At 39.8% G+C, this 12,682-nt stretch overlaps 1 protein-coding gene across 1 annotated transcript in view; it reads right to left on the bottom strand.

Annotated features, from left to right (window-relative positions):
- TMEM123 (transmembrane protein 123) overlaps window positions 1-12,682 on the bottom strand; it is a 91,576-nt gene that overhangs the window by 46,364 nt on the left and 32,530 nt on the right. Inside the window, exons 11-12 of the mRNA XM_081538045.1 lie at window positions 9,160-9,219; window positions 5,364-5,423 (exon numbers count right to left, since the gene is read on the bottom strand). Of these exons, the coding sequence (XP_081394171.1) occupies window positions 5,364-5,423; window positions 9,160-9,219 (120 nt within the window). The remainder of the gene's footprint in view (window positions 1-5,363; window positions 5,424-9,159; window positions 9,220-12,682) is intronic.

Here is a 12,682-nt window from a genome sequence, read left to right as displayed (position 1 = left end):
TGTGCCTAAAACAGTGAATAGCAGAGTGGGCAGTCAAAACAAACATTTGTTCCTGAAACTGAACGTAATACTGCATGATTTCCCACTCTACATTCCTTGAAATCTACATTCCTATAAAATCTAATGATGTTAAAAATTATCAGCAATTTTCAAATGCAATCTCATAAACATGAGTTGAACAAACTAAAGTCTTTGAGGAGTTGAAGTACTTCCTTAAGTACACAGTAACCTTTGGAGTAGTCAGAGAAATTGTTTCCTATCTCAACTCTCTGGTTAGAAACAACAATATCTATACCTGCATCTCTGTCTGTCCATCTAATACCATCTGCATCTGCGGTAGCCTGTCAGGTCATCTAGTTCCTTCTTATAGCAGCTCACAACCTAACTGGAAGTTTCCATCTCATGTTTCCTTCATACATAAACCATTTTACCAAAGGGAAATAAAGGAAGGCACTAAGGAATATGAGATTATGTACCTGATGAATTCTTCCCACATCGTAAGGCTTCTAGTGTTTTCATTGAGGTAAAAGTTGGAATAATTATTTGAGTAAGCTGTTCCCAAATTTCCACTACCCTCTTCTGCAGAAGTAATCTTGCTTGGAAATCCCATGGACGGAGGAGCCTGGTGGGCTGCAATCCATGGGGTCGCAAAGAGTCAGACACGACTGAGCGACTTCACTTTCACTTTTCCCTTTCATGCACTGGAGAAGGAAATGGCAACCCACTCCAGTGTTCTTGCCTGGAGAATCCCAGGGACGGCGGAGCCTGGTGGGCTGCCGTCTATGGGGTCGCACAGAGTCGGACACGACTGACGCGACTTAGCAGCAGCAGCGGCTTCTGCAGAAATCTAACACTCAAACCAGCTGCGTCTATTCAAAGCTGCTACGGTCCTGCCGGATCTGTGGGTAAAGCCAACGCTACTAGAGTAGCCCGAGCAACTGTGCCAAGCCAAAGGCAATCGGGTATGGCGAGAACATTAACGGAGGTCAACTGCTTTGAATACGGCTTTGTAAAATTATGCCCAAGAAAAGAGCTTCAGACTGGATGGTGGTACCTTGGTGGTACCTTGAACCTGAGACTCTCCTTTTGGGGGAAGCATTAATCCTAACTGACCAAAAAGAAGAATGATCCTGTATCCTGGCTAATACTGAACTGCTGTTCTGATATCTACTGTCCACTCTAGACTAGGTTACATTTCCTTGCCCAAACCCTGTTATGAAAAACAAGCTGGGCCTGGGACTTTCTTGCACAGGAAGGATAAATCCATCCATCCACAGACCCTAAATAATATGCTCTCAGACTATACGTGAAAGGGGGGAAATTATTTTCTTTCTAAGTGGATGAAGCATCAAACAAGTTCCTGTACAAAAGAATGTCAAAAGTATGTCTGTCTTCAAATAAATATTAGAACATACTAAAAAACAAAACCATCACATGTAACTCTGTGGTACAGTTAGAAAGCAACCTTAAATCCTGTTTCTTTGAACTCAAGTGTCTATCTTACTCTATAAATAAAAAAATCCAGCTAGAATAACAGATAAGATTGGAGCATGGACCAGTCGAGTCTGAAAAACATACACAGTGGTTCTCTGTAAATCAGCAACTACAAACTATGCACTTGGTTCCGTATAGCGTTAGGTGCCACGATGAATAAGCACAGACAGCACTCAGAACTCAGATGGAGACCAAAACAGACAGACAAAGTCGAGAGCAGCTGCATTTGCTGAATTCAACGTGCTGAGTCCTGTGTAGCAGCAACGCAGATCCATGTGGTAAGTGGTACTGCTAGCAGTCTCCTCTTTTCCCAACAGTACATTCCTAGAGTACACATCATACAGGATTTCTCAAAGGTACTGTTTTCCTTTTGGGACTGGTGCCAAATAAACTGCACTAAATTGCACCCAATAAATTGGTAAACAGTATGTTCAGATGACAATTTTTCTACAATTAGAAATGTTACTAACAAACCAAAATATTAAGCATTATATCTTATTAAAAAACCACAAATTCAACAGGTTACAGAATCTTCAAGCTTCACAGATATATCAAAGGGATAGAACAGCTATGCAAAAATCTTACACAATAAACAAAACATTTTTATAACAGCTGTATTATCTGGACTCTTCAGGAAAAAATTCAAGGCAATGCTTTTCCCCCCTCAAGATAGATACCCTGTGCTAGGAGGAGCATTTAAAGTCATCTCATGGACTCTAACATGTGTGTCTGTGTGTGTGGTCAGTTGTGTCTGACTCTTTGCGAGCCCTTGGACTACAGTCTGCTAGGCTCCTCTGTCCGTGAAATTTTCCAGGCAAGAATACTGGAGTGAATTGCCATTTCTTAATCCAGGGTATCTTCCGAACCCAGGGATCAAGCCTGAAGCTGTTCTCAAAGTACTGCACTGACCTTTAATGATAATTCAGCAAGAAAAATAACAGTATGATCAGACTTTCATAATTAATCTAAATATAATTTTTAAAAAACAAGTCATTTAAATAGATGTACACAGAATAGCTTTTAAGTACACTTTTAAAAATTCCCCTAAAACTTCTGGTACCCTAGAGACTTAAAATTTTGTTAAGTTCAGTTAAATAGTGAGTTAAACTCATTGAATATCTGAATCATTTTCAAATAAGATAAAACACTGAAAAAGTAAATACCGAACACAGGTTTATCCACTTTTGGCTTTCTTTTACAGAGTTACTAAAGATATTTGGTTTTCTTAGTAAACATGTTTTGTGCCATGCTAAAGAACTGTACTATGAGAAAGCATGATTCTAGAAATTATGAAGGGTATTCATAAATTGACTAATCTAAAGAATGCTTTATTAGAAATTAAGGTTACCAAGGGTTAAGAATTCTAATCATTAAACATAATTAAATCTACAAGAAATATTATGTGGAAAAGCTTCATATACGAGAAAAATAGGATGGTAAAAGAAGGTATAAGAGATTTTTGTTGAAATGAAAGTAACTGTCCTAAAGCAGGCTTATCATTTCAGAAAGGGAAAGAGGAAAAACACAGAATAAATTCTAAAGGGATATTAAGAGAGTTGTAGGTTTTTGGAAAGAGAATCTGGGAAAGGAATTTTATGAGTGATCAAACTGGGTAAGATTGAAAGAATTTGTTGTAAGGGTTTAAAAAAAATAAGCTTTAATATCAATAGTGTACTTATGTAAAACTGGAACTTAATTTTCCATCATCTGCTAAAAGACCAAAGTTTCCCTGGACTATGATCTCCTTCTGATAAAATTCTATGAAAGTTTTCTTTCTTACCTTTTAAGTACGCTTGTCTAGAAAGCAAAGATCTTGTGTTTTACCAAAATTATTTCTCTGTGCTTCATGTTATCTTAATCAGATCTTTGTTTTTACTTATGAAAACAAAGTCTTTTCAATTTTAAAAGAGCTAAATTTTTCTCAGAACTATGTAACCTTCATAGGTAATAAAGTATTGATTTATAATAAACTGTGATCATATTTAGTCAGATGTCTGAACCCTTCTGCTATTTTTGACAAACTTCTCCAAGATCAAATTCTAAATAAAGTCTTTTTGACCTGACAGTAACACTGGACATTTCCAGAGGGCTCCTACAACATCTCAAAAGATTTGTTCTCTTTATTTACAAAAAGGGAAATCAAACTAATTAGGCTCATTTGGCATGTTAAACTATACGGGAACCACTGTTAAATAAGTGATGATAAACCATCTTAGGTTATAATGCCTGGTGAATGTTATTAATATAAATGTTCCAGAAATTTCATAAAATTCTGATATGTCCTGGTATGATATCAGTCATAATCTAGTTAGTATCTTAAAATGTATGACACAGAAACAAGCAAATTCAGTAATCTGTTCATAGTGTACTCCTGGGAGATGAAACCTCAAACACCACACTTTGCACATCTGGAGATTTCATCTCTAAAATACTCCTTTCAACCCACTGAAAAGGCCTCAATCAGGTACTGTTAACCAACGTGTGTCATCAAATTCCAAGAGAAATAGACTCTTGGAGTAACACATCACATATAAAGAAACATGAAGGACAGGCAGGCTTGGCATGCTACAGTCCACGGGGTCACAGAGTCAGACATACCTTGGTCACTAAACAACAACAAATCACTTACATATGGAATCTAAAAAATGGCACAAAGGAACCTATCTCTGAGTAGAAACAGACTCACAGACATAGAACAGACTTAGGGTTTCCAAGGGGGAGCAGGGCTCGGGGAGGGAGGGACTAGGAGTCTGGGGTCAGTAGATGCAAACTGTTACATGTAGAGCTGAGAAACAACAACGGTGCACAGGGAACTACATTTACTATTCTGCAATAAACCACAATGGAAAAGAAAATAAAAGAGAATGTATATGTGTGTATAACTAAGTCATTTTGCTGGACAGCAGAAATTGACACAACATTGTAAGTTAACTGTACTTCAATAAAAAATTAATACAAAATCTCCATGACATTGCACAACATTGTGAATGTATTTAATGGGACCTGTACACTTAAAAATGGCTCACATTGTGAATTTTAAGTTATGTGCATGTTTCAAAAATAAAATAACACAGAAAACAAACAAAAACTCCAAGAAGTCAGCGCTTGGTCCCTTTTGTACTGTGTCCACACATTAGAGACACTCCATAAACATTTGTGGAATAAAAGTAGAAAAAACGGGTCCAGTGATAGGATTTGTGTACCTTTAAGTTTCTACCTCTGTCACTCTTAATAAAGGCAGTGAGAAGATAAACTAAATATTACTTAGAAGCAACATGCATTGATGGTACTATTATCTGTAACATCAGTCTGGTTCCTATCTTTCCATGTTAGTTCGGAAAATCAAGGAAGAAATTCATCTGTCCCAAACTAAAAGCACAAGAAAAAAGCCTCATCTACTGTTTCAATAAGGAAGCAAGGGCATGGATTGAAATCTAACTGATGGGTGAAATATAAGCAGGGTCTCCTTAGAGTCCACCAAGGCAAATTAAGGCTGCCATGGCTGACCAGCTTAAAGTGGTTTCTTCCACCAGCAAGATCAGCAGATTTATGAATTCTAGCTCCTATCAGTAGGCAGAGTGCAAAATGTTACACTAAAAAATGTGCTTCAAAACTCAGGAATAAATTCCAGTATGTTTTCATTAATAGTTTTAGAATTTAATGACAACTTTGAGAAAGATGATGAATCCAGTGAACTATCATTTCCTGATGCCTACTAAGGGAAGCCTTTGATGGTAGGCTTGAAGTATTCACAAATGCATAAATCATGGTAAGAAGGGTCAGTGTACCAGCTTACATGTATTGGACTAGCTGATATTACTTCATGTATGCTAGATACATAATCCATTTTCTGACCTTTTAAAACTCACCTCCTTGGTTGTTACCATTGGAGTTTCCTGGAGACTGAGGATTATTCTGGTTTGGAGGTCCTATAAAAACAAAGAAATATCCTGTGAAGAACAGACATCAATATTTAACCCAGGATACTGGCAATATGTTTCTCTCGGCCTCTGAGGGGTGGAGGGAAGATTATTCCACAGGAAGCTCTACGTTTGCCACTGTTTTTATGAAACATGCCTTGAAACTGTTCATAAATCTAGATCTGTATTACTGGAATTTTTAAGACAGAAGACATATAGTTAATGTAACACTAACCAGGTCCTTACTATGTGCTAGCCACTGATAAAATAGTGTGTACATGAGGCCATGTGGTTATGAGGAATTTCTACTACTGACAACTCTGCACTTCTGAGGAGAGTGGACCATCCTCACTATTAACGAGTGCCCCAGGGCTGGTACACAAGCCCGCCTAACTTCATACAGTGGAGAGAAGATGAAGTGGGTTAGGGTTTTCATGTCAACTTGCCAGCCTTCCTGATATAATTTTTTGAATTTTTAACTAGTACCTTAAAATGTGGGAAAACTTTCGAAGAATTCTATGCTTCAGTTAAGCAACTTTTCAGGGTGCATTATTCACCCTGGATGTTTACACAATGGAAGATTAAATACACACATCACATGGGAGGTGAGTAGGTATATAATTCTGTGCTTTTCACAAGGAAGGCCTCCCCCACCCCAAAAACCTCCCAAGTGCAAAGAAAGTAAGCAATGACAATTCTGATGGAGCTATCTTTACGCTGTGTGCAAATTTCTTCCTCTTGCTGGAACCATAATCCATTTATACCAAAAGACTATGGTGTGAAGATTAAACCTGAAAGAGATCAGGTATGTATTTAGATGTACTTAGCAGCAGGAAGCAAATACTTGACAATATTATGAAGGGCTTACTAATGCCAGGCCTTGTGAGGAGAACGTAACCTGCATCAGCCCATCTAACCCCCAAAACAATTTTGCGACAGGAACACAGCTAGGCAGTGACAGAAGACCCACAGGAAGACCCACAGGAGACCACCCAGCTGTGCTTAGTTGCTCCGTTGTGTCTCACTCGTTGAGATCCCAAGGACTGTAGCCCACCAGCCACCTCTGTCCATGGAGATTCTCCAGGCAATACTGGAGTGAGTTGCCATGTCCTCCTCCAGGGGTTCTTCCCAACCCAGGGATCAAATCCAGGCGTCTTGCACTGCACGCGGATTCTTCACCATCTGAGCCACCGGGGAAGCCCATGAATACTGGAGTGGGTAGCCGATCCCTTTCTCCACGGGATCTTTCCCAACCAGGAATCGAACCAGGGTCTCCTGCCTTGCAGGCAGATTCTGGCCACCCAGCCAGTAAGTGGCAGATTCTCAGATGTGAACCAGGCTGTTTGATTCTAAAGCGCGGACATCAGAGTGCCAGATGGAAGTGCTGATTTTCTACGATAAACCTGCTTTGGCCCCCACGTTCCCAGTAGTTGCATTGCTGGTTGCTCAAGCCTAACACCAGGAAGCTATCTTTTGATTCTTCCTTCTTCCTCACCCCACCATCCAATCCAGTAGCAATGATTTCAGTTCCACTCCCCAAGGAGATCTAGACTCTACCCACTTATCCCCATTACCTCATGTCTTCATCTTCTGCCCAGATTACAAGAGCCTCCTGTTTCTCTCTCCCTGCTGTTATCACTCTTATGATGAAAGCTTTCCTTTTTTCTTTTTTCCGGCTTGAGGAAGAAGGCAGAAACTGCCTTCTTTCTAAGCTCTTTCTAGTTTTAAGACCTCTTCACCCTTTTGCAAAAAATACTTATGAAGTAACTACTGTGTACAAGCACTGAAGTAAACAATGTCTTGGACGATCTAAGTACAAGGAGGTAGATGCTTTATGTGACAAAAAATGACCAAGTATTACAGCAGAATACTTCACTAAATGGAATTAAGTTCGTAAAGTGGCACAGATTCATTAAAGATTAACTTCATCTCCTAACTGGCTACCCATTATGGTGGCTTTTGAAGTCTGGCAATCACTCTAGACATAGCTTATTAAAAGCAGAGACATTAGTTTGCAAACAAAAGTCCGTCTAGTCAAAGTTTTTCTACTACTGGTTTTTCCAGTAGTCATATACGGATGTGAGTCGGACCATAAAGAAGACTGAAGAAAGAGAATTGATGCTTTTGAACTGTGGTGCTGGAGAAGATTCTTAAGAGTCCTTAGGACAGCAAGGAGTTCAAACCAGTGAATCCTAAAGAAAATCGACCCTCAATATTCATTGGAAAGACTGATGCTGAAGCTACAATACTTTGGCCACCTGATGCAAAGAGCTGATTCATTGGAAAAGACCCTGATGCTGGGAAAGATTGAGGGCAAAAGAAGAAGGAGGCAACAGAGGATGAGGTGACTGGATCGATTAAGCATAGATTAATCAGTGATTTGACGAAATGGACATGAGTTTGAGCAAACTCCGGGAGACATGAAGGACAGGGAAGCTTGGCATGCTGCAGTCCATGGGATCACAGAGTCAGACACGACTTAGTGACTAAACAACAACAAATCACTTATGGGGAATCTAAAATATGGCACAAATGAACCTATCTATTAAGTAGAAACAGACTCACAGACATACAGAACAGACTGAGGGTTTCCAAGGGGGAGCAGGGGTCGGGGAAGGAGGGACTAGGAGTCTGGGGTCAGTAGATGCAAACTGTTACATGTAGAGCTGAGAAACAACAACGGTGCACAGGGAACTACATTTACTATTCTGCAATAAACCACAATGGAAAAGAAGATAAACAAGAATGTATATGTGTATATAACTAAGTCATTTTGCTGGACAGCAGAAATTGACACAACATTGTAAATTAACTGTACTTCAATAAAAAATTAATAAAAAATCTCCATGATATTGCACAACATTGTGAATGTACTTAATGCCACCTGTACACTTAAAAATGGCTCACATTGTGAATTTTAGGTTATGTGTATGTTTCAAAAATAACACAAAATAGAAACAAAAACTCCAGGAAGTCAGTGCTTGGTCCCTCTTGTACTGTGTCCACACATTAGAGACACTCAATAGATACTTGTGAAATAAAAGTAGAAAAAACGGGTCCAGTGATAGGATTTGTGTACCTTTCTTAAGTTGCTACCTCTGTCACTCTTAATGAAGGCAGTGAGAAGATAAACTAAATATTACTTAGAAGCAACATGAGTTGATGGTACTATTATCTGTAACATCAGTCTGGTTCCTATCTTTCCATGTTAGTTCAGAAAATCAAGGAAGAAATCCATCTGTCCCAAACTAAAAGCACAAGAAAAAACCCTCATCTACTGTTTCAATAAGGAAGCAAGGGCATGGATTGAAATCTAACTGATGGGTGAAATATAAGCAGGGTCTCCTTAGAGTCCACCAAGGCAAATTAAGGCTGCCATGGCTGACCAGCTTAAGGTGGTTTCTTCCAGCAGCAAGATCAGCAGATTTATGAATTCTAGCTCCTATCAGTAGGCAGAGTGCAAAATGTTACACTAAAAAATGTGCTTCAAAACTCAGGAATAAATTCCAGTATGTTTTCATTAATAGTCTTAGAATTTACTCACAACTTTGAGAAAGATGGTGAATCCAGTGAACTATCATTTCCTGATGCCTACTAAGGGAAGCCTTTGATGGTAGCCTTGAAGTATTCACAAATGCATAAATCATGGTTAAGACAGGTCAATGTACCAGCTTACATGTACTGGACTAGCTGATATTACTTTATGCTAGACACATAATCCATTTTCTGACCTTTTAAAACTCACCTCCTTGGTTGTTACCATTGGAGTTTCCTGGAGACTGAGGATTATTCTGGATTGGAGCTCCTATAAAAACAAAAGAAATATCCTGTGAAGAACAAACATCAAGATTTAACTCAGGATACTGGCAATATGTTTCTCTCGGCCTCTGAGGAGAGGGAGGGTAGATTATCCCACAGGAAGTTCTACCTTTGCCACTGTTTCTATGAAGCATGCCTTGAAACTGTTCATAAATCTAGATCTGTATTACTGGATTTTTTAAGACAGAAGACATATAGTTAATGTAACAGTAACCAGGTCCTTACTATGTGCTAGCCACTGATAAAATAGTTTGTACATGAGGCCATGTGGTTATGAGGAATTTCCACTACTGACAACTCGGCTCTTCTGAGCAGAGTGGACCACCCTCACTATTAACGAGTGCCCCAGGTCTGGTACACGAGCCCGCATAACTTCATACAGTGGAGAGAAGATGAACTGGGTTAGGGTTTTCATGTAAACGTGCCAGCCTTCCTGATATAATTGTTTGAATTTTTAACTAGTACCTTAAAATGTGGAAAAACTTTGGAAGAATTCTATGCTTCAGTTAAGCAACTTTTCAGGGTGCATTATTCACCCTGTATCTTCATATAATGGAAGATTAAATACATATATTACATGGGAGGTGAGGAAGTGAATCATTGTGTACTTTTCACAAAGAAGGCCTCCCCCACCCCAAAAACCTCCCAAGTGCAAAGAAAGTAAGCAATAACAATTCTGATGGAGCTATCTTTACTCTGTGTGCGAATTTTTTCCTCTTGCTGGAACCATAATCCATTTATACCAAAAGACTATGGTGTGAAGATTAAACCTGAAAGAGATCAGGTATGTATTTAGATGTACTTAGCAGCAGGAAGCAAATACTTGACAATATTATGAAGGGCTTACTAATGTCAGGCCTTGTGAGGAGAACGTAACCTGCATCAGCCCATCTAACCCCCAAAACAATTCTGTGACAGGAACACAGCTAGGCAGTGACAGAAGACCCACAGGAAGACCCACAGGAGACCACCCAGCTGTGTTTAGTTGCTCCGTTGTGTCTCACTCGTTGAGATCCCAAGGACTGTAGCCCACCAGCCACCTCTGTCCATGGAGATTCTCCAGGCAATACTGGAGTGAGTTGCCATGTACTCCTCCAGGGGTTCCTCCCAACCCAGGGATCAAATCCAGGCGTCTTGCACTGCACGCGGATTCTTTACCATCTGAGCCACCGGGGAAGCCCATGAATACTTGAGTGGGTAGCCGATCTCTTTCTCCACGGGATCTTTCCCAACCAGGAAAGGAACCTGGGTCTCCTGCCTTGCAGGCAGATTCTGGCCACCCAGCCAGTAAGTGGCAGATTCTCAGATGTGAACCAGGCTGTTTGACTCCAAAGCGTGGACATGAGAGTGCCAGATAGAAGTGCTGATTTTCTACGATAAACCTGCTTTGGCCCCCACGTTCCCAGTAGTTGCATTGCTGGTTGCTCAAGCCTAACACCAGGAAGCTATCTTTTGATTCTTCCTTCTTCCTCACCCCACCATCCAATCCAGTAGCAATGATTTCAGTTCCACTCCCCAAGGAGATCTAGACTCTACCCACTTATCCCCATTACCTCATGTCTTCATCTTCTGCCCAGATTACAAGAGCCTCCTGTTTCTCTCTCCCTGCTGTTATCACTCTTATGATGAAAGCTTTCCTTTTTTCTTTTTTCTGGCTTGAGGAAGAAGGCAGAAACTGCCTTCTTTCTAAGCTCTTTCTAGTTTTAAGACCTCTTCACCCTTTTGCAAAAAATACTTATGAAAAGTACCTACTGTGTACAAGCACTGAAGTAAAGAATGTCTTGGACGATCTAAGTACAAGGAGGTAGATGCTTTATGTGACAAAAAATGACCAAGTATTACAGCAGAATACTTCACTAAATGGAATTAAGTTCGTAAAGTGGCACAGATTCATTAAAGATTAACTTCATCTCCTAACTGGCTACCCATTATGGTGGCTTTTGAAGTCTGGCAATCACTCTAGACATAGCTTATTAAAAGCAGAGACATTAGTTTGCAAACAAAAGTCCGTCTAGTCAAAGGTTTTCTACTACTGGTTTTTCCAGTAGTCATATACGGATGTGAATCGGACCATAAAGAAGACTGAAGAAAAAGAATTGATGCTTTTGAACTGTGGTGCCGGAGAAGATTCTTAAGAGTCCTTAGGACAGCAAGGAGTTCAAACCAGTGAATCCTAAAGAAAATCGACCCTCAATATTCATTGGAAAGACTGATGCTGAAGCTACAATACTTTGGCCACCTGATGCAAAGAGCTGATTCATTGGAAAAGACCCTGATGCTGGGAAAGATTGAGGGCAAAAGAAGAAGGAGGCAACAGAGGATGAGGTGACTGGATCGATTAAGCATAGATTAATCAGTGATTTGACGAAATGGACATGAGTTTGAGCAAACTCCGGGAGACATGAAGGACAGGGAAGCTTGGCATGCTGCAGTCCATGGCGTCACAGAGTCAGACACGACTTAGTGACAAAACAACAACAAATCACTTATATGTGGAATCTAAAATATGGCACAAATGAACCTATCTATGAAGTAGAAACAGACTCACAGACATACAGAACAGACTTAGGGTTTCCAAGGGGGAGCAGGGCTCGGGGAGGGAGGGACTAGGAGTCTGGGGTCAGTAGATGCAAACTGTTACATGTAGAGGTGAGAAACAACAACGGTGCACAGGGAACTACGTTTACTATTCTGCAATAAACCACAATGGAAAAGAAGATAAACAAGAATGTATATGTGTATATAACTAAGTCATTTTGCTGGACAGCAGAAATTAACACAACATTGTAAATTAACTGTACTTCAATAAAAAATTAATAAAAATTCTCCATGACATTGCACAACATTGTGAATGTACTTAATGCCACCTGTACACTTAAAAATGGCTCACATTGTGAATTTTAAGTTATGTGCATGTTTCAAAAATAACACAAAATAGAAACAAAAACTCCAGGAAGTCAGTGCTTGGTCCCTCTTGTACTGTGTCCACAAATTAGAGACACTCAATAGATACTTGTGAAATAAAAGTAGAAAAAACGGGTCCAGTGATAGGATTTGTGTACCTTTCTTAAGTTGCTACCTCTGTCACTCTTAATAAAGGCAGTGAGAGGATAAACTAAATATTACTTAGAAGCAACATGCGTTGATGGTACTATTATCTATAACATCAGTCTGGTTCCTATCTTTCCATGTTAGTTCAGAAAATCAAGGAAGAAATCCATCTGTCCCAAACTAAAAGCACAAGAAAAAACCCTCATCTACTGTTTCAGTAAGGAAACAAGGGGGTGGATTGAAATCTAGCTGATGGGTGAAATATAAGCAGGGTCTCCTTGGAGTCCACCAAGGCAAATTAAGGCTGCCATGGCTGACCAGCTTAAAGTGATTTCTTCCAGCAGCAAGATCAGCAGATTTATGAATTCTAGCTCCTATCAGTAGGCAGAGTGCAAAAT

The sequence above is a fragment of the Giraffa tippelskirchi genome, chromosome 11, assembly GCF_054371585.1.
Source record: "Giraffa tippelskirchi isolate mGirTip1 chromosome 11, T2T-mGirTip1v1.2.pri, whole genome shotgun sequence".
Classification (NCBI taxonomy): domain Eukaryota; kingdom Metazoa; phylum Chordata; class Mammalia; order Artiodactyla; family Giraffidae; genus Giraffa; species Giraffa tippelskirchi.
The sequence above is the reverse complement of the archived record's forward strand: the minus strand, read 5'-3'. Positions and strand labels throughout refer to the sequence as shown.